General features: G+C 41.9%; 1 protein-coding gene across 1 annotated transcript; it reads left to right on the top strand.

The window, feature by feature from the left end:
* Positions 1 to 6824: 6824 nt before the first annotated feature.
* Positions 6825 to 16394, top strand: LOC148394628 (inhibin beta B chain-like). Its single transcript, XM_088383795.1, has 2 exons — positions 6825 to 7312; positions 14008 to 16394. Exons 1-2 carry the CDS (start codon positions 6937 to 6939, stop codon positions 14820 to 14822), a joined length of 1191 nt encoding a protein of 396 aa, XP_088239921.1. The 5' UTR covers positions 6825 to 6936; the 3' UTR covers positions 14823 to 16394.
* Positions 16395 to 27525: the final 11131 nt, after the last annotated feature.

Below are 27525 nucleotides of genomic sequence, written 5' to 3'. Positions count from 1 at the left end.
GTCCAGTTCAGTCTGTTATTGTTGATAACCATTTCAAACGAACATTAATAGGTATGATGCTAAGCCTAATAGTAACTTAAATATCTACCAAGCTTGAAATATCCCTGTCCCATTTTCCCCTTTATTGTTTTTTTCTCTGTACTGTAAATCTTATGTCTAAGAAGAAATCTGAGGCTGCTATTCTGAGAATGAGCTACCAAAGCTTTTTATGAATAAATCAATCAGAATCATCTCCTCCTCATCTCCGGGGACTTCAATCATGCTTCCCTGGCCTCTTCCCTCCCCACCTTTACGCAATATGTCAATTGCCACACCAGAAACAATAGAACTTTGGACCTGTTGTATGCTAATGTCAAGGATACATACACCTCATCCCCCCTCCCCCCACTAGGGCGCTCGGATCACAACCTCGTCCATCTGGTCGCAGACTACAACCCGGTGGTGAAACAGCGTCCACCTGACAGAAGGTCTGTGATGTTGTGGTCTGAGGAATCTACTGCCAGGCTCAGAGACTGCTTTGAGAATACAGACTGGGAAGCTCTCTGTAGCTCCCATGGCAGTGACATTGACAGCGTGACCCACTGCATTGCGGACAACATTAATTTCTGTGTGGAAACCACTGTGCCCTCCAAGTTGGTCCGGTGTTTTCCATACAACAAACACTGGGTGTCCTCTGAGATAAAGGCTCTGCTTAATGAGAAGAAGAGAGCCTTTGGTTCGGGGGACGTGGTGGAGCTGCGTAGAGTCCAGAAGGAACTCCGGCTGATGATCAGGAAGGGGAAGGAGAACTACAGGAGTAGGCTAGAGAAGCAAATGGAGCTTAACAACGCCAGGAACATCTGGAGGGGTCTGCAATCCATCTCGGGCCATGGAAAAAGGGGTTGGTCGGAAACCAGCTGGTAGAGACAAGGACTGTGCGGATGAACTCAATCTGTTCTTCAACAGATTTGATTCGCCTGCCCCCGCCCCTTCACCCCTCTCCTTCCCTGGCCTGCTCCCCCCCACTCCGCAGCTCAGCCTGCCACCTTCAACACTCCAGCCCCCCTGCCAGCTCACCAACCCCCTCTGAACCCCCGAAGACACTCTTCAGTCTTCACTACACCACTCCAGTCTTCCAACACCCCCCTCTCCTTTACAGTTCTTCAGGTGAGGAGTCACCTCAGAAAGATCAAAGCAGGGAAGGCCCCAGGCCCAGACGGCATCTGTCCCAGACTGCTCAGGGACTGTGCGGACCAGCTGGGTGGCGTGGTCATGTACCTGTTCAACCTGAGCCTGAGCCTGAACAAAGTTCCAGCTCTGTGGAAGCCCTCCTGCGTGGTCCCCGTACCGAAGGTGCCGCGCCCCAAGGAGCCTAACCACTTCAGGCCCATTGCCTTGACTTTCCACCTGATGAAGACTATGGAGAGGATCATCCTGGGTCACCTGCGTTCACTGGTGAGAGCGCAGCTGGACCTGCTGCAGTTTGCTTACCAGCCTGGTGTTTGGGTGGACGATGCAGTGATTTATTTACTGCACAGAACACTGCTTCGCCTGGAGGACATCGGGAGCACTGGGAAGATCATGTTCTTTGATTTCTCCAGCGCTATTAACACCATGCAGCCGTCACTGCTCAGGGTGAAGATGGAGAAGGTGGGTGTGGACCAGCGCCTGGCTGCATGGACAACAGACTTCCTCGCCGACAGGCCGCAGTTTGTGAAGTTACATCGCTGTGAGTCTGACGTGGTGCGCTGCAGCACAGGTATCCCTCAGGGTACGGTGCTCTCTCCTTTCCTTTTGACCCTGTACACTTCGGACTTCACCCACGGCACTGCACACTGCCACATCCAGAAGTTCTCCGATAACACGGCCATTGTTGGATATGTTTCGTAGGGGAACGATCTGGGATACAGGACGGCCATCAAGGACCTTGTCAGCTGGTGTGAGCTCAACCAGCTTCAGCTGAACACCAGCAAGACGAAGGAAATGTTTGTAAGCTTCGGGAGGACAGCACCCCACTTCACTCCGGTGAACATCCAGGAAGGCAGTGGTAGTGAGGTAGTGGAGAACTACAAATTCCTGGGTGTTCGCCTTAACAACAAACTGGACTGGACTGATCACACCCATGCCCTGTACAAGAAGGGCCAGAGTCGCCTAAACCTGCTGAGGAGACTGAGGTCCTTCGGTGTGTGCAGGGCTCTCCTCAGGACCTTCTATGACTCTGTGGTGGCCTCAGCCATCCTCTACGCTGTGGTCTGCTGGGGTTGGGGCAAAACGGACCGGGACAGGGGGCGACTAAATAAGATGGTCAGGAGAGCAAGCTCTGTCCTGGGCTGTCCCCTTGACTCCATTGAGGTTGTGGGTAAGAGGAGGACGTTAATTAAGCTGAAATCCATCATGGACAACACCTCTCACCCCCTCCATGACATTGTGCGGTCCCTGAGCAGCTCCTTTAGCAGCAGACTATTACACCCACGGTGTAGGAAGGAAAGATTCCGCAGGTCCTTCATTCCCACTGCTGTCAGACTCTACAACATGCATGGCGCCTGATAAAATTGTGTTTCGTCTCTACTGCTACTAGTGCCACTTGTCTTTGTCCTTGTCTGTTATTTATCCTTTTTTAGATTTGGCACTTGCACTCTTGTACGCTGCTGTGACAAGTAAATTTCCCCACTGTGGGATGGATAAAGTTCTATCATCATCATCATCATCAATTTATGCAAAGCTGTGATGAATGCAGTGTTGTATTTCAACAATATAACATACGTATTTGACCACTTTTAATTGTTTTTTCTAACTTTAATACACTTAAGCCTTTATACCTAATTTCTAGTAAGTGGCCCACCCCCTCCTACGTATATGGTTACGTATGTGGCCCTCGTTGAAAAAAGTTTGGACACCCCTGGGTTATGTATTCAACTTAGATTTCCCCTGAAGTCCACATATGGGGATGACTACCTTCGTTGCCTATTCAAAAATTAAGTGCTTTAAGCAGCCACACTCAGTTATTTATCCGAAATCGACACACGCAGACCGGCGAACGGGGCCAATGGCGATCAGAGAGCCTCCTCGCTGCACAGCGGGCCAGCCGACACGGTCCGCAGAAAGCCTCATCACTGAACAGCTTCATCCCACATGGTTTGTGGTAAGCCTCCTTGCAGCGGGCCGGCCGACACGATCCATGGTAAGCCTCCTCGCTGTGTGTGTCTGACATAGAGCCCCTTGACTGGCTGGTAAGAAGGTGAAATCCTTCTGTAAATCTTGTCTTTCAAATTTTTACCGGTTGAAGTGAACAAGATTAGGAATGTGCATCTGAATATTGATGGCAATGAATCACCATTTCAGACACTAGGTGACAACAGAATGTGACAAACCAAGCCAGGAAACAATAGGTATTACAATGCTTGCCAACCTGCCTCCAGTGACGTAGACAGGCCTAGATGGAAAAACAAAACAAAACAGGAAGCAAGCTCCAAAAGTAGGTGGATCAGTTTGTCATAAATCTCATTCCCAAAAAGCCCTTAAATCACCAGACTCTTTTAGTAGTTTTGATTTGGTTTGTTTATTTCGGCAAGTACATAAACAATACACTTATTACAGCTTCATTTCACATTATGGTTTACATGACTTGTCAAAAAAGGAAGCGGGCTGCTTATCTAGTCCCGTCCCGATTACAATCAAGGGTTTCACTGCCAGACACACAATCTACATTACTACAGTACTACCTGTCACGGATCGGAATGAAGCAGGGTGACCAAATGCAGCTTGGACCAGGGTTTATTTAGGAAAAAGGAAATTGGAATGGAGCATGAAGGGAAACAGACAGGAACTGGCAAACTAATCTAACATCATCACAAAACACCAACATGACTGACTGACAGGGAGGGCAAACAGAAAACGACTGAGGGAAAAACACACAGGAACAACGAGAGACAAGAAATAATCCGACAAGGCTGTGACACGCAGACAGGATTTAAATACGCGACAGGTAACGAGAGGCAGGTGAGAATGATCACACTGATCATGGGCACACAGGAGGGGAGGGGTGAGCACACAGGCACACGGACAGAAACTATGACAATATGCACATAATAAAACAACCGGGGACGAAACGTGACAGAATGAATGTATTGTATTGTATTGTATTGTATTGTATTGTATTGTATTGTATTGTACATATATGTATACTGACTGATATCTTTTCAAATCAAAGTCAAAGTCTCCTTTATTGTCAATTCCTCCGCATGTCAAGACACACAAAGAGATCGAAATTACGTTTCTCATCCCATCTATCCCAGGGTGACAAGACAGAGTTCACAACGCACATACAAGTAAACAACACAGGAAAAATAAAACAAGAAGATGAACATATAAGAGTGATAGCACGCTAGCCGCTCCCGATGCACAGCAGAGTCCGGAAAGATGACAGTCAACCAGGCCACTGCGAACACGAGCACACAGCAGGCACGCACTGTCCGGTTCGTGGATCCTATCAGGCGAACGCAACCCATCTTGTCGTCCCGCGAACGAACGTACGCCAGGAGAATGGAAGGCACGGCTGGGCGAGCTGGGTTGGCCGCAAGCCTGGCCCGACGTCTTCGCGCTGGCCCCTCTTCCGCTGCCTCGCAGACCCGCTGCCGACGCATCCCAACAATGCTCCAGGACGGAGCAGTCCGAGCTCACGACGCAGTCCAACCGGGGGAGGAAGAGCAGGCCAGTCCGGCGTCGCTCCATGACGAAGCAGTCCGAGCGCCCTTAATCTCTCCGCACCAAAGTCCAGAACGCCATAAAACCCACTTCGCCGATGTTGAGCAGAACATGCCCGCCGCACTAGTAGCACGACGTATCACACGAAACGAACACACACAAACACTCAGTAAACACTCACAAAACACCGAACGGGACAGAGAGTGGCCGCTGCGTGTGCACGCGCCGCCATCTTGAACACATGGAAGCGGTATTAAGACGCTACTATGTCTGCTTGACATTTTCTGACATTTTAGATGTCAAGCGACCCTGTAAAAAAACAGTGGTGTATATTCAGTAGCTTGATACCCATATTTCAACTGGCTCATGGGCTATAAAGAATGTGCAATTTGTGTTAAACATATCCGCTTCCAGTATAACCTACTGACATGCATATCACGTCATTGGATTGGCTTTTAAATTCCTCGTGACACTCTCTTTCAGCCAAGTTACTGTAGACCTTCTCCATTTTCAAATTTGTAAACCAAGGGTCTCAAACTCCAGTCCTCGAGGGCCGCATTCCTACATGTTTTCCAAGTTTCCCTTGTTAAACACACCTGATTCAAATGATCAGTTCATCCTCACGTTCTGCAGGAGCCTGATAATTGAATCAGGTGTGTTTAACGAGGGAAACTTGGAAAACATGTAGGAATGCGGCCCTCAAGGACTGGAGTTTGAGACCCCTGTTGTAAACAAACAGAGGACCATGTTGACCATACTGGGGGTGGCGTGGCTCAGTGTCGAGTGGTTGTCTTCCAACCTATAGCTTGGAAGTTCCATCCCGGCACAAATGTTCCACTGTAAAATAGCGGTTCTTGTTTATGACCAGCACATTACAGTTAAATATGTACAAAATTTGTGGTGTCCTATTAGAATAAAAGTAAGAGCACAAAAAGAATTGCACATCTTTGTTAAGATTATTATGGTGATGATAATTATGATGATGATAATAACAATAATAATTATTATAAAAATAATAATAGTTATTATTATAGCGAACTTCTTTGGTCATAATGAGAATTTTACTGGCTAAAAGTAAGACTATAAATATATCAATAAATCCTGGAGGCGCTTCGTGAAAAATGTAATGACTGCGTATCAGCAGCAGATGGTGGTGTGTGTCAAGTAATGTATAGGAACAAGTTGTGCGAGTGTAGTGTAAATGTAGAGTTTTAGCATTTACTTGCGTACAATATGTAAATTTGTGAAACACCCTCAAACAGCTATATATATATATATATATATATATATATATATATATATATATATATATATATATATATATATATATATATATATATATATATATATATGTTGTGCAATATGAAACGTATTTAATGTGATTAAGAAGTGTTTTCATTGAAATATCTAGTTTTAAAAACGCTACAAATTAATGATGACATGACGTGGTGCCTTTTGAACTCTCACACTGTCACGGAGTGGTTTTAATAAAGCAACCCTTTAGGGAGGGAGGGGGGACCTGGGGGGCGTCTCTATGAATAGGCAACCTATGGTACGTACGACCACAATAAAAGCCTGTCAACTATAGCAGAGTAGTCGTTGCTCTGAAACATAGTCTGCTAATCCCTTGAGTCGAGTTGGTTGAAATCCCAACGTGGTTCCGACTCTTCAATTCAAAAAAAAAAAAAAAAGAGAGACAGAAAGAAAGGGAAAAGGGGAAAAAACGGCAATTGCAGAGCCCTTGTCGTCGTGATTGGACAGGGGGAAAGGGGTCTCAGTCGGGAGCATCTCGCAGGCCAAAACTGGCTGGTCATCTACAGCAACGCACCGGAACACGGTACGGGTGCACAATCCCGGGAGCTACCCAACTTTATTTCATTTCAGGACTCTTACTGAAGAAGATGAGTTCCTGTACATATGAATGAAAAAGAGCGGACTACGCTTTTCCTTCTGTTTTGGCTAGATCACCGAAGGTTTTATCTAATTTTTGCCTGTACACAAACTCAAGACTCATTGTTGGACAACACGCTGCATGCCTAATGAGTGGAGTTAAATAACTTAGGCAGCACTTGGAGGTTTGGAACGTTTTCACTAACTTTTGGATTCAGCGGTTGCGCACTCTCAGAAGTTGCTTCCCCCCCCCCCCCCCCCCCCCCCGTTCTTTCTTTTTTTTTAATTAACTATAGCGTGACTATTTAGTCGAATATTTTTTTCTCTTACGTGGACTGGACTTTGACGTGTACATTTGTGAAAATGACTTCAGCCAGTGTGGTGTTGTTAATTGCGTGCGCTTTCTCGGTGCGCTGCAGCGCACTGCCAGAGACTCAGAGCTCGCCGGTGGAGTCGTGCGCGTCGTGCGGCTTCAGGGCACCGGATCAGTCTGAACGGGTGAACGTAGACTTCTTGGAGGCGGTCAAGAGACACATACTGAACAGGTTGCAGATGAGGGAGCGACCCAACATCACCCACCCAATTCCAAAAGCTGCGATGGTCACCGCGCTGAGGAGGCTGCATGCTGGCAAAGTGCGAGAAGACGGTCGTATGGAGATCCCAAGTTTTGACGGACAGGCGTCCTTCAACAACGAAGTTCAAACGGAGACTTCGGAGATTATCAGCTTCGCAGAAACTGGTAGGCTTCTAAAAAATATTTCATCACGACACCTGCATGATCTCTATCGACCTTCTGGGAGAAATTAGCGGCGACTAAATCTGTTTTTAAATACACAAGCAACAGGTACCATGATTAAATAAATTACATATATTTTGTTATTCAATGAAAAATGTATTTGTAAATGTTTATAATATTTGCTTCTGGGAATTAATTCAATCACAGATCATGTACGTGTCTGAGAGGAAAATAGGCAGAGCCATCAGCTTATTATGCCTGATTTAAATATATATCATTTGGCAACCCAAGCTGTAATAAGGTTGGTGTATATACTTGAATTATTTTATCACACATTATCTATGTACTGTCCGTCCGTCCAGCTATCTGTCTGTCCGTCCGTCCGTCCAGCCGTCCATCTACCGATCCAACACATCCATCCATCCGTCCATCCATCTTTATACATATATAATAACTTGTACACAAACAAGGGAGTACGTTTTTTCATGTTGTCTGAATAGAACACTCGTTTCTATATGTGCACACAGAGTGAGTGCTCCACAATTTTCTGCACTTGACAAAAATCTAATAATTGTCACTTTGCAACAAGAGAATCTTTAATGAAAGCAAAATGTTATTTTAATCTGACCGATATGCACTTTGGTACACTAAAACTACAATGGCATAAAGACAGGCACACTCACCATGCTTGCCTTTTCTTATTGGCCCAGCCGTTACAATTTGTCCGAATGGGCTGCTGTCAAGGAATGGGAATGATCAGAGGACCCTCATGACAAGGGAACAAAAGCCAGGCAGTTATTATTAGAGCACTATGTGTTCCTGCTGAACTCTACATGTCAACGATAAGGGAGGAAAACTGAGAAAACAAAAGAAATAGCGCAGAATAATGCATGTGACATTTGAGTCGTTGGAAGAGAATGGCGTGAGTGTGGGTGGAGGGGTGAATGCTGGCAATGCTGGAGGGTGAGGGCGGGGGCGATATCATGTGTGTGCCTATAATGCAGTGTTGTAAAGCATGTTTTTGTCATTCTTAATGTCCAATGGGCTCCTTTGCTTCTTCTTTTTCTATTTCTGTTTTTTTTCTGTTTAGCTCTATTCTTCCTCACACCTTTGAGCTTTTGTGCGGTATTGTACGACAGAGCTGGCTTGGGTCCCTGCTCCCCAGTCCCTGTTTGCCTCCTGGCCAGCTGGCTCAAGACCCACAGATCACATACTGCCAGCTGGGGTGGGGCTCAGAGGCAAGGTCTCAAGAAAGCCAGGCAAATTTGCACCAGGAGGCTCAAGCGTTGTTGTTGATGTTTTCCAGTTTGAGATAAGGCATGTTGACAAGTGAAGTATAGTGATCCAGAAAAGGAGTGGCGATGATGATGAAGATATTGTGTTGTTTTGTTGCTTAAGGGTGGTTTCACTTCTCCTCTCCTTCTCTAGTTCAAATGAGGTGAGGCAGGTGAGGAAGAAGAGGCCAGTTCGTGGTGGATCGGGGACTTACAATTTTTCTTAGTCACATTGGTACATATCTTGGATCAGAATAGGCATTTGCAAAACAGGAATTTCTCAATACAGTTCATTTAGAAAGACACAATGGTTCCCATGACAAAGCCATTTTTTCTCAAAATTCTTAGTACAGCTTCAAAAGGGAATACTGCATTCGCATCAACAAATATGGCAGTGCCATCAGAAGTACTTGTGTCATTGTGTTTGGATAATGTCAATCTAACAGTGTCCTTTGGAGGGATGTTCTGATGTAACCTGCGGCTAAAGTTTTGCAGACAATTATTCTAAATTTTACATCACACCTTAGTGCAAGTGAACAATAGATTGCTAGGTGAGATTCATATTTCCCCTCAACTGTTTGCACTGTACTTTGCTGAAAGGACTTGCACTGTACTTTGCTGAAAGGAAAAGACAGGACTCAACACACACAATCAAACATCCAAAAAGTAGAAATGTGAACATTGGAAAATCTCTTGTACAACACTGTAGGAATTACACTGTAGTCCAAGGACCACAAATTTGTATACACATCACAACAAATATTTTTACTTGCTATGAGCTATTTCATCTTCTCTTTGGTTCTTTGGATCTTTGGTTGAACAAATTTTTCCCTTCATTAGAAGGAGTCAAGATTCACCTGGGGAAAAATGTAATGAATGGAAATGTATAGAAATATATATAGAATTTTTTTGACAACTTGCTTAACCATTTCTCATGAAAATACTTATTTAATATACTAATACACTAATGCTAAAATGTTGTGGAGTGTGAGATAATTCAACAGAGACCCATTGTCATGCATTTTGATCAACATGGCATGAGCATTTGATAATGTAGCAAACAGCGGAACATTGTACATAATTCATTTGTGCCATAGTGCCATAATGGATGTGCCAAAGAGTTTGAAATTTGTTCAAAGAAATGAGAAACTGCTTTTCTGATGTGACAATGTGACAAGTGACAATGACCAACTTCAACTCTGCTCAAAGCAACTGAGGAACAACTACAATAGAGAGGTTTCGTTCAGAGCTCCTTGGTTTCTGATAATTGCCGTCATGAAAAATGAACGTTGGTGAGAGAGGATGGTTAATGATGGGAAGTAATCCGCTTCCTCAACAGTGCGGTATCAGGTTGGCAGGTTTACTTCAGGACGACACTCTTTTGTGTGGGAGGTGTCTCGCATCACGCTCTCAGACCTGCTCCAAATATTTTCCACAAGTATGTGCTTCAGCCTTGACCTTTCACGGTATACCTTATGATACAATACATAATTCATGAACATTAATGACTGCATCTCCAGTTTACGCCAACAATAGCAGTGTCAAACCAGAGCAGAAGGAGCATTTACGTCAGGCCAAAGATTTGGCATTTCAAGCCAGGCCCACCATCCTCATCATGCCTGAACAATGGCAGCAATAAGCGCACACTCCTTGGCTCATGTTTAGAAGTACCGCAGCGTGGGCACACCCTCATCTCTTAGTGACACGCCGTCGTGTAGCGGCCGTGAGTAATGAGTTGCTTCACTGCCAGCTCGCCTGCTTCCATGTATGGCCCCTTTCCTCACCTGGACCACAGAGCCTTGTGGCGCAGGTAAGGACAAGCTGAAGCAACCCATTATCCACACAAGCCCACCCAGGTGTCCTAACTGCTGATATTCATGAGCAACCTCACTCTGCTGGGTCAGGTAAGACGTGTCAGGGCCAGTTCAAAACTGTCTGAAATAATGGATGAAAAGAAAAATCCTCAAAGGGACCATTAGTGGCAAAAAGTAATTTGCTTTGTAAGCTCCCCATGTGCTTTCAACATTGAAATAATCTATAGAATAGAATAAATAGCTATATATATAGTACTCGGATAATTATTTTCTGAACCAAAGTAAAGCCTTTACATTCAAAATACATTCATGTTAGTTAATTGTTGATTTTTATAATATCATATTTTGAAGTGTACATTTTGTTAGTACAGTGTTTGCAATTTGTTAATACATTTGTTTGATTATGATGACGTTTTGGTAACTTTCTGAGTTTATCGTTCAAACTTTGTACAAGATAAGGGTTTTGACTTTTAGTTATGCTCAAGAGCAATTCTGTACGCGAGTGCACAATTTAGACAGAAAATTATGAATGAAGCACCTTGTATTCAGGACATATCACAACCACAAATAAATATATAAATAAATAAATAAATCGGCAATTTAAATCGTCAATGTAAACTTGTCGCGCTAAAATGAAGCACTTTTATTCAAGATCATTTCTTAGAAACCTCAAATGTGTCTCTGACTGTTAATCATACTGTCACTGTATTCTTGTTTCTTTGAAAGCTCCCCCAGTTTTAAGACTTTCTAAAGCTTGGCGTTGTCGGGACAAGTACCATGCATGGTGATGTGTGTCCGTGAGGGGGGGGGGGGGTGTGAGTTAAATGTAGCTCAGAGGGGATTTTACAAATGAAAGCTGTAGTTAATCAGAGTCTTTTATGTAAGAATGTACTCACTGCACTCTTGATAGCCAGCAGGATAGGGAGGCCTGATATTTTAATGTATTGCTTAGCATGGCGGTGGTTGTGTGCATGGATGGATGGAAATGTGTGTTCATGTACAGTGCTTGAGCTTGAGCTGGTCTGAACAAGTCTGTGTGTAAATTTAAAGCTGTGGTATACAGAAGCAAGAGGCATGGGGCGCCTTAAAGAGAGGGCCATCTTTGGTGGCCACATGTTGACACTGACAAACACTAATCAGTCTGCAAACAAAGTAATTTAGCCACTTTTAGGGCAATGCTTTGCTTAAGAACTTGTGCCAACGTTCCTGAAATAGAAACCTTTCAAGATGTCTTTGGGTAAATTGGAAGACATAATTGAGCTCTCATTGGTAGTATTTTTTTTTCTCTGTCTACTAAACCCACCGTCACCTTTAGACTTCTGGAATCTCTTCTTTGTACCCTTTTAGAAAGTGGCCAGTGTCATGTAAATGGCTTTTATTCCCCCCATGCATTTTGCTGGAAAGCCACGTGTTTCAATAGTGGGCTGCTGCGCGGCTGTCTCCCAGTGCCTCACAGGGGGCTTTGTGCTGTCACTCTTAGGGTACTTGCACATGGAAGGAGGAGGGAATGGGTGGGGCTCAGTAGGGTGCTAACAGTGAACTCGATGAACCCCCCAAGGATCTTGGCTGTGTCCACCACCCTAACACCTTTTTTATTTACATCTTTATTCTTTCATGTTGTCTTCCTCAGTTCACATCTCTTCAATCTCATGCTCTTTGGTCCTGTCACTTAACAAATTGGGGCTTCATTTACCCAACTGGGCAGGATTCTTGGTAAAAAGTGTATGTACGTACAAAAGCTGAAACATCATCAGACCTATCAAACGACAGTAGAACCCCGGATCTTGACGCTAATTCGTTCTCAGTGACGTGAACATAACATAGTAAAGTTCCACAGTGGATTCGTGTTTACTGTTATATTATACTGTGGTGTTCACATACAAAATTTCCCCGTGGAAAGAAGGGTTTATGAGTGTATTTGGAACGTGGTGTTTCTGTGGTACGCACTTCCGTTGTTGTTTTTCCGATTCCTCGTCTTTTTCTTCGGCACCACAATACCATTGTTTTTATGCCGTTCATATGTTATTTTGTTATATTTAACCGCCACACCTTAAAAGTCGGTGGAGGTACCACATCCACTCGGTGTTCAGATCGGCTCGGAGACCTAAGCCTTTTGAAGACGTCATGCTATATGGTTAGCTGGTACGATGACTTTTCGGATCGTGGTTGGTCTGGTTGGCGGAAATTGGATTGTAATTTAAACACGGACGATTTTAGTGAAGAGAACTTCTAAAAACAATGTGCAGTCGTTGATTATTTGCTTTATTGATGCTTTCGACATTTGATTGTGATTTAATTATTTTTTTCTAGAATTGTTTTTAGAAGTTTTCTTCGCAAAAATCGTGACGTCATCAGACACCGATCCGTGAAAATATTGTCTGACAAAAATCTAGTCCGAAGTGCTAAAAAGGTTTGGGACCGCTGAGTTTGAATACTTGGGGCGCAAAGTTAGACACGGCAAAGTAATTATTGTGATTATTTGTATTGATATTAAAATCACTATTAACACTACACCTAAGTCTCGATTTTACTCGCTTTGATCCTATGCGACTTTCTGTCTAACGCGGTTTGGTCATGGACCCGTTTTGTTGTTGTTGTTGTTGTCACAAATACATTTTCAAGTAGTATTTTGAATGGATGATATAAGGACCATACGAAACTACGAAGCCGTACTGGCACGTGAACCTTAGCGCTTGTGGTATGATGAATTACCGTGACAAATTTAAAGAGGTTAGAAGTGGGCTGTTTGATCGTTTTCACTGCTTTATTACAGTGTTACGGATAGCTAGGATCGTTTTTGATTGGGAAAGGGGGAAGTTTACAGAAGCACCTGATCCACACAGTCACTCACAAGTCAAAGAGTGTGGCTGGACACAGTCGTAGAATAAGTGGCTGCTTTATTCTCTCTTCCATCCAATTCACATAGCATCAAAATGACATACTCAATCCACCTGATATTGCCATCTGCGTATTGCTTCTCTTTTGATAAAATCAGCAGTTCATATTTCATTTTACACACACCCTGTGTTTGTGTCTACAGTGTAATCTATATTTCTACATATTGTAAATCATTGTATTTACCAGTGAAGATGCAAAACCTGAGTAAAGATGATGAAAAAAAAATTGTATACTGCATAATGAGCTCAGCAAAATCAAATTACCGTAATTTCTGAAAGATAAGACGCATCTGAATATAAGCCACACCAGCTAAAATTTGTGGAAAATCCTGTTTTGTTCTAATGTAAACTGCACTGGACTATAAACCACAGGTGTTTTAAATGCAATGTCCTCATTTTTATTACCTGTATTACCAAAACAAATCATTTTATAATATCATGGAAATCATGAAAAATAAGACGCACTGGACTATAAACTGCAGGTTACTTAGCTTATGCATAGTAGCAGTTTATAGTCCGTAAATTACGGTAAATACAAACAATGTGCAGGAGGCTTCAGTGACTCATTGATATAGTATGGCATCTGTGAATAATTTGAGATCGGTTCGCATTTGAAATTTCTGAGGTTTGAACAAACTACAAATACAAAGATATATGCCATAATTTCCTTGTATGTACTGATGATGTTTTTGTTTTTATTGTGTCCCCCGCAGATGAGTACACATCCTCAAAGTCCAGTCTTTTCTTCCTCATCTCCAATGAAGGCAACCAGAACCTGTATGTGTCACAGGCAAACTTGTGGCTCTTCTTTCGCGTGTTGCCGACTGGTCCTGAGAAATGCCTACGAAGGAAGGTGACAGTCAAGATCCGCTACCAGGAAACTGGAGCTGTGAGCAGTGTAGAAGAAGTGCCAGAAGGAGTGGGTGGAGGGGTCACAGGGCGCTGGGCCCTGGTGGAGAAGCGTGTTGAGCTGAAACGCAGTGGTTGGCACACTTTCCCACTCTTAGAGGCAGTGCGGGCAGTGTTTGGCAAAGGTAGCCGTCGACAGAACCTTGAGGTCCACTGCGATGGATGTGAGATGGCTGGAGTAGCTCCGGTGCTGGTGGACCCAGGTGACCCGTCCCACCGGCCATTCCTGGTGGTCCGTGCAAGACAAGTGGATGGAAAACACCGCATTCGCAAGCGTGGGCTAGAATGTGACGGCACGAGCGGGGGTCTATGCTGCCGGCAGCAGTTCTATATTGACTTCCGTCTCATCGGCTGGAACGACTGGATCATTGCACCTGCAGGCTATTACGGCAACTACTGTGAAGGAAGTTGCCCAGCTTACATGCCAGCATCGGCTGCATCCTTCCACACAGCAGTGGTAAACCAGTACCGCATGAGAGGAATTAACCCAGGTCCGGTCAATTCCTGCTGCATCCCCACCAAACTGAGTACTATGTCTATGCTCTACTTTGATGATGAGTACAACATTGTTAAGAGAGATGTGCCCAACATGATTGTGGAGGAGTGTGGCTGTGCATGAGTCCATTTTGGCCCTTAATTTTCTATGAACTGTCAGCAAGGCCTTTTGTACAAACAGGTGACGTTGTACAGTATACATATACAGTACAAGAAATCTATTGCTACTGTATGTGCAGGTGAGACACACTGTAGTGTAATCTAGTATCTAAATGTGCGGAGGCTTGGTTGCACCTGCTCTATATGAGTGTATGTATTTATCAGACTGAGTGATATCCTTGCTGTCTGAGTTTGAATTAGACGGCATTGGGAGGAGAAGGGAATGAAGAACACCAAATGGTACTTTTGCGCTACTTTGCCATTTTAAATTAAATATATTGGTCTAGCAACACCTATAAGAAAATAAGAATTATTTAAAGAAAGTGACATGATCAGCCAGTGATATTATTGGCTTTGTCCCCAGACTTCTCAACCCGTTCCTCAGGCCCCTAAGTACTTTAAGCGCATGTCAGACTTGTTTTTATTTTATTATTTTTTTAAAGCACTGACAATTCATCAGCTCACACAATTCAGAACAAAAGCACTTCACTAGAATGCCGACAGACACAGTCTGACTGTCCTCTGGTGGAATTAGACCAACAGCGCTTAATGCCTCACAGGATTATTCCCTCCGCATTGCAGCGGCAAAAGAAAGTCCTCCACAGAGCTGCTGTCGTTATTTTCACCCTTAATTGCAGACCTCGAACCTCAGCTTCCTGCCTATCAAGAGCGCTGCAGGCCCTGTAACCATGTGATGACCCGGACTAGACAGATCTGAGAAGTGCACTTCACTTGCGCACCGGGACAGAACTCATTCCTTCTGCCCAATAATGCTTTGTGGAAGTGGACACGCGGACACAGAGCCATTAGTTTTGGTGGGTCGCCACAGTGCAGTGCAGCACTTGGGGAAACTGAAATGCACAGCCTGATTAGCACTTGTATAAAGAATTGCCTTCCAAGGGGTACTGAGTGTCCTGTCATATCACTAAATAAGTGCCACATGAGCTATGCAATGTATAGTAAACTATACCCATACTACAACATGCCCTGTTAGACTGAATGCTCTTTCTCTGAAAATTTCTGTGTATTTTGTGTTTGCTTTCTCACCCTTTCCCTCTTCAGTCCTCGACTCTTAATACTTGAAATGTAATCTTTCGCATCCTTTCTAAGGCGAATGATTGTTGTGATGTTTGCACTGAAAAGTTGCAGGATTAGTAAAACAAAAACTGCCATTGAAAAGTTATTTTTATAGTAAGTAAAGAAACTGAATTTTGTGTCAGAGGTACATATTTTACATAACTAATGGAACCAAAGAGGCCATGATATTAGCCATTGTACCAAGAGGGCATGGTCATTGAGTGTATGATACTGTTTTGATCATCTGCAAAAGGCCTACTTGTATCAGGGTACAATAAATGATTCTCTTAGTCAATAGGCAACATTTTTCATCTTTAGTTCTATTTTTTTTGTTTCAGTTTTCTATTTAATAAAACACTTTTAGTTTCTGTGTAAGAATTATTTAGCCAAATAAATGATGTCTGTACAGTTTATGTATAATAAAATGTTTTCTTAAACTATTTTGTAACTGTAAAACTCACTCTACGTGTCTTGTTTTTTGTTCCTCAGGAAAATGGGTTAGTCTCGAGGTTGTTGTTGCTCTGTCAGAGTCCCAAATACCTTTCTGAGGAAAGGTGTTTTGGCCTTATCCTATCTCCCCAACTGAAAAGGTGTGGCTGAAGGATTTGGAAAACAACAAGAAAAACACATGCTTCACACTTCAGCTTGAGTCTATACTGCTTGCAACACATGACTGGCCACCATCTGTCAGGACTGATTACCTCCCATTAGCCAGAGCAGTAATTCCACCTATGATTAAGGGTTTCAGTGTCAAGTATATTATCAGCCAGCACGCAGATTCACATACCTGACCGATTCCAATTTGTCTGCAGTGTGCACACAATGCCAATATGATGTATTTCACTGAGGTGCCTTGGTCAAATTTCTGCAATGGATTTGCTGCAAGCTGTGTTTTTGTTTCACAAGGTAGGCTCACCATTGCAACGACGCCAGGTTTCATGTGTCATCATCTGTTTGTGCCAACACCTAACAACAGCTAGATTATGTGAAATGTTTTGATTACATTTAAACGAATGCGAGTCCCAATCATATGATAAATGCTTAAAATGGATCTATCAGGATCTGCTGATGAGAGATTTGTTTGGCTGCGGGGCAAATAGCGCATAAGGGAGGGATCAGTGTAACTCAATAACTGTACCTGGATGGCAACATGACTCACCAGAAGAAGCGAAAGAAAAGAAAACAATAAAGGTCTGAAAGAATTTATACTTTCTAAATCAATACTCTGCAGGTGGTTTGTAGCTGTTAACTTGCATGGCAACAACTGCACCGTCAGGATAAAAGCGGCAGTCCATGACAATAAGTCAACACCACACATCCAAAATCCTGTTATAGTCGTGTGATTTTCCAAACGCAAACACGCACGTAACATGTACAGAAATGACCTTTTGGGTTCATCACTTCACATCCTTTAACGCCAAATTATTCAAACAATAGACCCTGTATAGTGTCCCAAAGTCATTCACATAGACAAAATGTGTGTTTTTTAAACATAACACAACACCAATATTGTGCGCACACACATAAGCACATGCACACACGCACACAGGCACACAACCTCTCCAACCCTTAGGTATCAGCTTGAACAAATATTATCCTTCTGCCCTCCCTCCTCTAATACCACCACAGGTTGAGGTCATGACAGCTGCCAAGTTGACGGGGTCAACTGGTTTATCACTGCAATAGCTTTCATTCTTTCAATCCAGCCTGTTACGCACTCACTAATGAATTTATGACTATTCATTGCCTGGGGTTCAGCATTCCTCTGCATCACATTGCTTGTGTTTCACCGAGTGACGTGTTAAAATGCGCTAACTGAGATGATCATCTTTTTTCCCGATAGTTATAATACAAAAATCAATAAAAAGCAATGTAAATATAGACCTACATATTTTATTTCCTTAAACATACAAGACCAATCCATGGAAAACATTTTTTAACAACATATTAGCACTTTGATAACAAACGAGTTCAGTGAACTAACACAACGGGCTTTCTATTACTCACAATTTAAGCATGACCTCATGTTTCAGCTTTTTAGAGATCATGTCGAGGTACTCTTATTCTAAGGATTTATGGTGCAGGGCCCCCTAAGACAGGAGGCTTATTCCTCTCCTGTTTACTTCTCCCTGCAACCCAAAGTGACATTTTGACCTTTGAAGAAACGTGGACTGGGGTCTTTGTAAGCTCTCTCACAGACGGATTACTGGAGGAGTAAAATGGCTTTGCAACATGAAAGCATATTTGTGAACATTAATGAACAAAAAACTTCATCAATCCAATTATTTTTAATGGCTGAATTTTATCCCTGCATTTTATTCTCCGTTTCTCTTCTTTGTCACGTTAATAAACCCAACAGCAGCGTAAAAAAACCAAACATCTCAGTTAAACCTCATTTCCTGTGACTGGTAAACCATCTCTCTAATTCTCTAATGTGTTTTCAGCAAGATACTTTGTACCAGGAGTTTTGTTTTCAATGTTACGCATGCACATCATTGTCAGTTCATACACATTTGGGGAAGCATGTGCATGTTGGATGAATACTATTCAGGTTGACAACAAAAGCAACACTTGACTGGTCACGCGTGGCCAACAAGGGTGGTGTGGAAGTTGTGTGTGTGTGTGTGTGTGTGTTTGGGGGGGGGGGGGGGGGGGTTGGGGGTAGAACCATTAGCGCTGCCTCTAAATGTTTTCATCAGATTTGCAGCTCTGTTTAACTTTCACCCTCATGAATGCTGCAGTGAAAGAGGTGGCAGGGTCACAGTGGCACAGTGCGTGATGTGTAAGTGTATTTTTGTGAGTCCGCATGTCATAATGTCAGGGTTGTTCCTTCCCAATTTAGCAAAACAACTGAAACCTTGTCACCACCCCCCAAAAACTATGTCTCCCTGTCAACCCCTAAACCTCACCTCCTCACCCCACCTTCCACCGTAGTGACCTCCTGACTCCTTCCAGAGTACACAAAGCTCTCATTTGTCTATGGTGGCTAATGCTGGCCAGAGAATTGCTTCACATCCAGGCAGTGAATTGAGCATTGCAATGCATAATACAGGGTACCTACATTGGATGGATGTAATCAACGACAGAGATCCTCTCTCATTGAATTTTTTTTCACTGACCTATGTTGTTACTTTAGTTTTTGTGATTACTGGGTCCAAATTTAAATATCAACATCACAATTATCATATCATTGTGGCAGTTGCGGGTTACCATTTCATCACAGTTTAGTATTGTTTGGACACACAAATTTAGTTGCTGAGTTGCTATTCAGGGGCATCCTTATTCCCAATATGTATTTATGTAATTTCAAATTTGTAAAGGGTGCCAAGTATGCTAATCTACAAAGTATGATAAAATTACAACATAATGCGGCACAAGAAGGCATGCTATAATTACTGCCGTAGTTAGCGTTTTTCAATTGATTATTCATCTATTTATAGTATTTTTTTGTGCAATTATTTACTAAAATTATGACACTCACTACTGCTAAAGTTAGTGATACACTATGCTGTGTTCTGACATACATACACATTTGAGTTACAACCCCACCATTGGAAAAGAACTCACACCTAAAAGCAAGAACCTGGCTGTATGCAACTTTGCTTTGTTTAAAAAAACAAACAAACAAAAAAAACAATAGGTTTCTATCATCTGGTTTCTTTGTATGTGGAAATCTCATCGACAGAAGATTGTGACTGATGCTCATAAAATAGCCGAGGTCTCAAAGGAGATTATTTTTTGGGAATTGACACTACTTTAGATAAATCTCCCAATCAGAATTCCAAGGATAATTTTGGTAATCAGAACCATTTTAAAAACCTAAATTTAGATAAAATGAATCTGATCCACTGCGCACTTCTGTTCATGGTTCTGTCAGTTACAGTTTACACTTTGAATTAAGCCTTGAAAATATATACTAACAATCTTATCAATCATACCAAGGTAGATGAATGAGGTCGCATGTCGCATGGCTTCTTTTGACTCAATATTTTTCAAGATATAAAATAAGAGGAAAATTCGTGGGTTATGTTCCTGGATTATTTCTTTTTGTCGTAGCAAGAGTCTTACTGGCTATTTTCCATACAAGTGGCTTTAAGTAGTTTGGGTCAGAGGTCATACTGGTGCATGTTTTTTGTCAGGTCTCAACTTGTTGCATCTTTCAACCAATTTGCCTCGCCGCAAAGCAGTAATTGCTTAGCAGGGACTACATAATGTTGTTTGTGGCTGTTGTTTACCACAGAACTGCGCTTTTGTACAGAAGCAATAACACCCACACAGAGACAAAGCCATCACCACACGCATTCATATATTTCATAAATTGAATCCATCATCACAGGTGAATAATAACACTATTTTCATCAAATGCACAATACCTGAAACTGGTGTGGGTCAACCACAGCATGTGGCCTAACTATCAGCACCCCCATCATTTAATCCATGCTCGGCACCCCTTCTCCAAATTATGCATGTCTTTAGACATGCTGTTTTTCTCTCCAGCATATCCCGAAGACCAGCTAAATTTAGTTCACTAATGGTATTTCGGACTGATGAGAGATTTTTAAACAATCTGTAAAAGGGAAAGGAATTCTGGTGACTAACGCTCCATGCGCTCACAGCACTTAAATGCAGAGACAGTATGTAAACAGTGTGGCCTTTGTTTCTGTCCACATAGTTTCTGTCTAGATTCAAGAGGAGTACTGCACTCTCATGGGCAAATGCAATGGGAAAATCAAAAACTGCCTTCTTCGATAGGGATGCCACTTTGTGGAGGAAGGTGTTTAAATAAATGTGAGCATGCTTTGTGTCCCTATGCGTGAGTGTGTAAAATTGTTCGTGTCACGGGAAATTCCCAAAAGGGGGGGCTACAAGGTGTGGCCAAGGATCATCTCTGACCACTTTAAAGCAAGGCCATCATCAGTGTTCCTCTATGACTCTCAGCCCCAGCTGCATTTCTCTCTGAGGGTTTATTATTCCGGCAGGTGCCCTATTGTCCCTTCTTTGCGGGTCTTTTCATGAGCAAACCAAAAACACAACACCGAAATATGCAGGGAGAAGAATAGGAGGGGTAGTGGTAGTCATCTTAGTCAAAGTGGAAAGACAAAAAAGATCTGTGGCATCAAAGCAGAACTTTTGTTTTGATAGACTTCTGAGGTGAATTTGAACAGGAGTGACGTTAAGGTAAATATTTGGTTTGAGTGATTACATATACCACGTTATATTATAAAGTAATTCTAAAAAAAAATTAAGAGAGAAATATCAGGCCTAAACAATGTTTTACAAAATGTTATGGTCCACAAATGAGGCTGATGAAAGGGTAAATTGAAACATGATAGATGTAGCACATTCCATAATTGGCACTTAGTTATTTTTTTCTTTTTACTGAGTAACTTTGGATAGTATTCACCTTTTAAGGTCATTGAGTTCTGGATGGTGTTTTCAGGCAAACTACACTTGGCTCGGTACAAAAATTTATTTGTGCCAGTTTTTACAACGGGCACAGGGACGCCTGTCTACCAAAATAGGCCCCAATGTGTCACTCATCCAAAATCTCGACATTTTCAAGTAGAATTTTGAATGGATAATATAAGGACCATACGAAGCTAAATGACTAGCGCGTTGACCTTAGCGCCATGATTCGATGAATTTCATGACCAATTTAAAGGCGTTAGATAATAAGTTTGTTTGAGCTTTATTACAGTGTTACAAATAGCTAAGATTGCTTTTGATTCAGAAAGTTTGCAGAAGCACCTCATCCACAGAGTCACTCACAAGTCAAAGAGCATGGCCAGACACAGTCGTAGAATAAGTGGCTGCTTTATTCTCTCTTCCATCCAATTCACATAGCATCAAAATGACTTACCCAATATGTCTGATATTGTCATTTGCTTCTCTTTTCATAAAACGTAAACAGAATTCGATGTGTGTGGCACAAACAGACCCCCTCGGTTGCCCAACAACATGGCTGACCTAAATTAACGTAATAAAGGACCCCTTCGGCTGCCTAAAAACATGCCATTCTAAAAAAAAAACAAGACTTTCTATACGACGCACTTTTGGGGTTAACGCCATTCCCTAATTATTGACTGCAAAGTCCGCATAAAATCAAGATTTATGTGTATCTGCCAAGAAATATTTTTAAAAAAGCAAAAGCAAAACAAACAAAGCAAATACCTTGTATGTCATGGGGATGAACAGGTAGGGTGAAATACTAACATCTGTTGGCTGCCACATGGGCCAATTTCATGTAGATCTGCATGCATAGGGCATTTAAGGAAAGGAGTGATATAACCACAATCCTGTTCATTTTAGTAGCATGTAACTGAGATACAGCGTTGGGCACAAAAAGCATTATAAGATTGACATCAGTGGATTCAACAGGCTTTTTGCAGTGACGAGGTTTTGTGTTTATCGCAAAGATCAAAATTAATCCTTGCCACCCTTGGCTTAGGACAAGTGAATGTGCCACCCATGGTTTTTAATTGTCCCTAATGGCTCAGATGAAGCACAAGCTGAGATACGATCTGAAGCTACTCCACCCACTAAAGTCTTTCTTCCACCAACACTTTTTTTCATCTGGGGGGACGGGATCTGTACTGCTGCTGAACCATTGCTCGGAGCTCAAAGAATGGACCCCAAGTGTGGCAATCACGAAATGGACTTTAATATCTTGTAAATACTGTTGTTGACCTTTCAGATGAATCTTGGACATTCCATATAGCCTTGCCAAGGACACACACGTTACTGCTGATGTTGAATAGAATGTCTGTTAGCTGGCAACACACCTCCCCAAACAAATCCTTTTTAGCCTTGTAAAACTGCCAATTGACAAGCTCTTTGTTTCAACAAGAGCAGACACAGCCTTTAATTATATGCCAAGTTATCCAACCTCATAAAGTTGAATCATGACTCACAATGTTTTCTCCAACCGCAGCAGATAATCATAATGACGACAAACCAGAGCCAAGTGCCTAAAATAGGTAGCACCTTCAGAGAGTTAGCTTGTTCTCTTTTTTAGACTGTCACTGCAACCATTTGTAGGCCTGCAGACTGAGGTAATGCATTGGGAGAGATTCCTGGTGCCTTACCTCACGCCTGTCCAACCGAGAAATGCCTCAGTTATCTCAGCCACTTCCTTTTCTTGACTATATACATATCAGCTGAGGTACGGATACATTGGCCTGGTCCTTGAGCACCAAGCCATGATTAGATTCAGTGGGTGTAAAGTCAGGTGTTCTAAGAGCTTGAGTTCTATTTTAACAAGTTGACACTAGTTGATTTTAAGACATAATGTCAAAAGAGTTGAGAACTTTATTTGATCTTAATCAGTGGGTTTATCATCTTTAAATAGATTTATTCACCACAACTTCTAAATGTATTCAACATAATAGCTTAAATTATTTTCACTCTCATCTTATTCTAAAGTGTGCTTTCTGAAAGGATACATTTTACTCATATATTTGTAGACACATCTAACATTTTAATGGTTTAAAGTTACCATTACATTTGTTGTTTTACAATTCTATATTCTGTACTAACCCTGCATTAATTAAAGTGTATTCATGGATTGACCATGAAATATTACCATAAAAGGCACGAGATCTTTCTGTGCTCGTTTGCTACTTTATGTTTCTTACAACTCTGTTTGGTACCTTTCGTATAATCCTGCAACAGCATCTATTTAAAAACACACTGTTTTATTATGTTAGTAAATAGTCTGAAAAGATTGTGAAAACACAAAGCCAGTTGTGTCCTAAATTTTTACCCATTACTGTCCCTGATGAACAGACTAAGATGTATTGCATGGTTTCCCAACACCGGTAGGATTGGTTGCAACTGTTGCATCTGCGTTGGCGTTACAGACAATCCTCTAATAATATCTAATAATCATCCCACCAGCCGACAAAGGTGGTAACAAAGGTTTTCAACACCTCACTCCAACTCGTGTCTGCCCCTACCTGCCTAAAGAGTGCCTGCATCCTCCCCACACCCAAGACCTTCACAGTGACAGGTCAGCGTAACTCTGATAGTCATGAAGTGCTTTGGGAAGCTGATCATGGCCCAGATCAAAAACTCCATCGACATCACTGTGGACCCTCACTTGAACTTGAGGAACCACTCCACTTATGATGTCACCTCATTACGTGGTGCACCCAGTTGGTATTTGCCTTACTCTTTTGAGCGTGTTGTTTTAATATTCTACCTGATGGATAACCTTGGGATAAGAAGGCCTGCTCTTTATATATTCATGATTTATTGTCCAATATCTAAAAGAAAGAAACCTATTCGTTATGAAGATAAGTGAGGCTAAAATGTTGTTGTTTTTGCCACTATTAATTAATTAATCAATTGGGCCCTAGGTTTAGTTACTCCTCAACCTCCTTTTGCAATGATACTAACTGATGTTATAAAGGCAAGGATTATTATTTTGGACTCAGTACACATAAGGAGTTTTCATATCATAAAACGTTGTTGTCATCAATAGACCCCACACAAATCTTAAAAAAAAGAAATCAAGCATTTTTAACAGTTTCATTAGTTTTACTATTTGTTTTATTGATTAACAGTTATTTCAAGTACCTTTACATTTTATCTTACTACTTCTTAATCATTACTTTAGACTTCCTATCTGTCGATTACAGGTCATCAGATATAACTGTTTTCACAAAATGTCAATCAAATGATAATGTTGCTAAATTTAAAGCTATTGCGCCCCTCTGTGACACATTGCCCTGCATCATCTCAACACACTATTTTACATTGTTCTATGTTATCCTGCTCAAATTGACGAACATGGGACTGGCACAGGTAGCTTTTGACGGGCAAATATCGATTGAGATTTGTCGGAAGGACAAAAGCTTCCATACATTTACAACACCGCTTTCCTGTTCATGATCGTGGTGGGTGCTGGAGCCTATCCCAGCTGACATCCAGCAGACTACACTCTGAACCGGTCACCACCCAGGTGTAGGGCACATATAGAGACAACCATTCACACCCACAGCCATACCTTCACTGAGTGGGAATTGATCCCACGATGCCCGCGCACAAATCAGCAGTTCCAGACAAAACATATAAACCCCCCAAAATGAGTAATGACCTTCTAATTCACATTGGAAATGAAAGAATAACTGCCTGGAATCCCCATATGTTTATGTTTTCATGGGATTTATCAACTGTGGACTTGTAAAGCTCTCGAGACTCTTTGGTTTTTAAGGGCTATCCACATAAATTGGACTAGACTTGAAAGATACTCATATCATCTGCAGAAGGGCCCTCTGTAAGACCATTATAGCCCATGACTCATCTTCAATTGAAATTCTTAAAACAAAACAAAACAATACATTTATCTTCAACAGTGTAGCTTGGCCGACAAAATTCTTGAATGCTTTGATCCAAGTATTTCCATTACTCTCAGTAGTAATTATTTAATGAAAGATGACTATTTGTGTACATTAATAATCACAACATACTGTCAATTTCTTTAAATAAAGGGACAATGTGCATTATTTTCTGGCATCAGAAGTGCAGTGATACACGAATAGAATGCAATGACTTAAGCACATGCCTTTTGAAGCACGTGCACTACGGTCCCACAGAGAACACACGTCGCAAGTCTACCACAAGCAAAATGTTATCATAAACGACTTCTCGTATTCTCAGTGCTGAAGTAAGTGCATTGTATTTGCTACACATATACAGTAGTCTTTGATCCAGCAAATTTGTTATGTTTGTGCCTTTTGGGGATCCGTAGCAGGAAGATGGCGACAAGACATGTCAGTATCCTGCGCGGTGAGGTGTGACCCATTGAATATGATTTGATTACTAGACCTACGATTACCTTAAAAGAAAATATGTTGATGCGGCCTCAAATCTGCGGCATTAAGCCGATCATCGAACTGTGGCCTCGGGTGTCAAGATGCTAAATGCCCCTGTCAGGTACTGATCATGTTAATCTCTCACAATTCGGAAATATTCTCAAATGGTCTTTTTTACAACATTCTTGGAAAATCATAATGTTCTACCAGTGAGCTCTGATTAACGGAATCAGAAACAGACATTTATAATGTTGTACTCAGGGATGAGAATTTTCTGCGGAGCCGCGGATTTCCGTGTTTTTTTCCGTCGAAAGTATAATTTTTGTGACTCGTGTAAATCCATTGAAAATTATTATTACTTTTTATATATAGGGGGGGTATGGAAGCGGCCGGCCAGCTGGCCAGGAAACGTTAGCCTCGCGACTCGCGAGCATTCGCCCGTCCGCCGCGATGGTATCTTTTGGCACATCTCAAGGCAAAATTAGTTAAGCTGTGAGTACGGAAATCGGCTTGATTGATTGATAGAACTTTATATATATATATATATATATATATATATATATATATATATATATATATATATATATATATATATATATATATATATATTTAAATATTATAATATATAAATATATAATAATATATATATATTAAATATAATATATATATATTAAATATATAATATATATTATAATATATATTAAATATATAATATAAATATTTATATATATATACAGTGGAGCTTCGTCTTTAGTTTATGGAATTAAAGCAACCCTCCATCCATTTTCTGAACCGCTTAGTCCCCACGGGGGTCGTGGGTGTGCTGGAGCCTATCCCAGCCGTCATCGGGCAGTAGGACACCCCGAACCGGTTGCCAGCCAATCACAGGGCACACAGAGACAAACAACCATTTGCATTCGTGCTCCCACTCACACCTAGGGACAATTTGGAGTCTTCAATCGGCCTACCAAGCATGTTTTTGGGATGTGGGAGGAACCCGGAGTGCCCGGAGAAAACCCACACGGGCCCGGGGAGAACATGCAAACTCCACACAGGGAGGGCCGGAGGTGGAATCGAACCCGCACCCTCCTAACTGTGAGGCGGACGTGCTACCCCGTGTGCCACCGAGCCGCCTATTAAAGCAACCCATTAGAATTTATTTAATCCATTCCTTTTATTCCATTTGATCTGTGAAATAATTCCTTAAGGCACATATTTGTAAAGGGTGCGTTTTTTTCCCCCTTCTGCATTTGTTTATCACTATAACAGCAAGCAAAGGCAGATTTTTGTGTAAAAATAATGTTCATATATAGTAACATTTTCACACCTATCATTATCCAATAAGTTACTATTTGGTTCAGTTACAGATAGCAATAGGTAAGTACCAACAAATCATTTTTCATTTCATTGTTAAAGCTAAACAAGCTGAAATGAACATTGTCATCACCGAGCTTTATGGAGGCAGACAGTGCATGTAAACTGTGTGAAAAGTGCCCCCACAAAAATGGGATGCCTGTGTAAATGTTCTAAGTGAGAGCACCACCTACCTAAAGATTCTCTTTATATTATTGTGATCATTAGAGGAGGACAGGACTACCACCAGAGTCTCAAGTGTTCAACATAAATATATTAGTCGCAGGGGGAAGGGAGCGGGGGGCATGGATGCTGCATGCTGCAACATATCCCTCCCGGGCAACAGCAATTTATGCCATGTAAAGGTGAAGGGCCCTTGTTTGTGCAGCTAATCCACTAATATAAGTGATTTTCTCAGTTAGT

Source organism: Syngnathus floridae, chromosome 8 (assembly GCF_059516105.1).
Source record: "Syngnathus floridae isolate MCC-2025c chromosome 8, RoL_Sflo_1.0, whole genome shotgun sequence".
Lineage (NCBI taxonomy): Eukaryota > Metazoa > Chordata > Actinopteri > Syngnathiformes > Syngnathidae > Syngnathus > Syngnathus floridae.
This window is presented reverse-complemented; position numbering and strand designations above follow the sequence as displayed.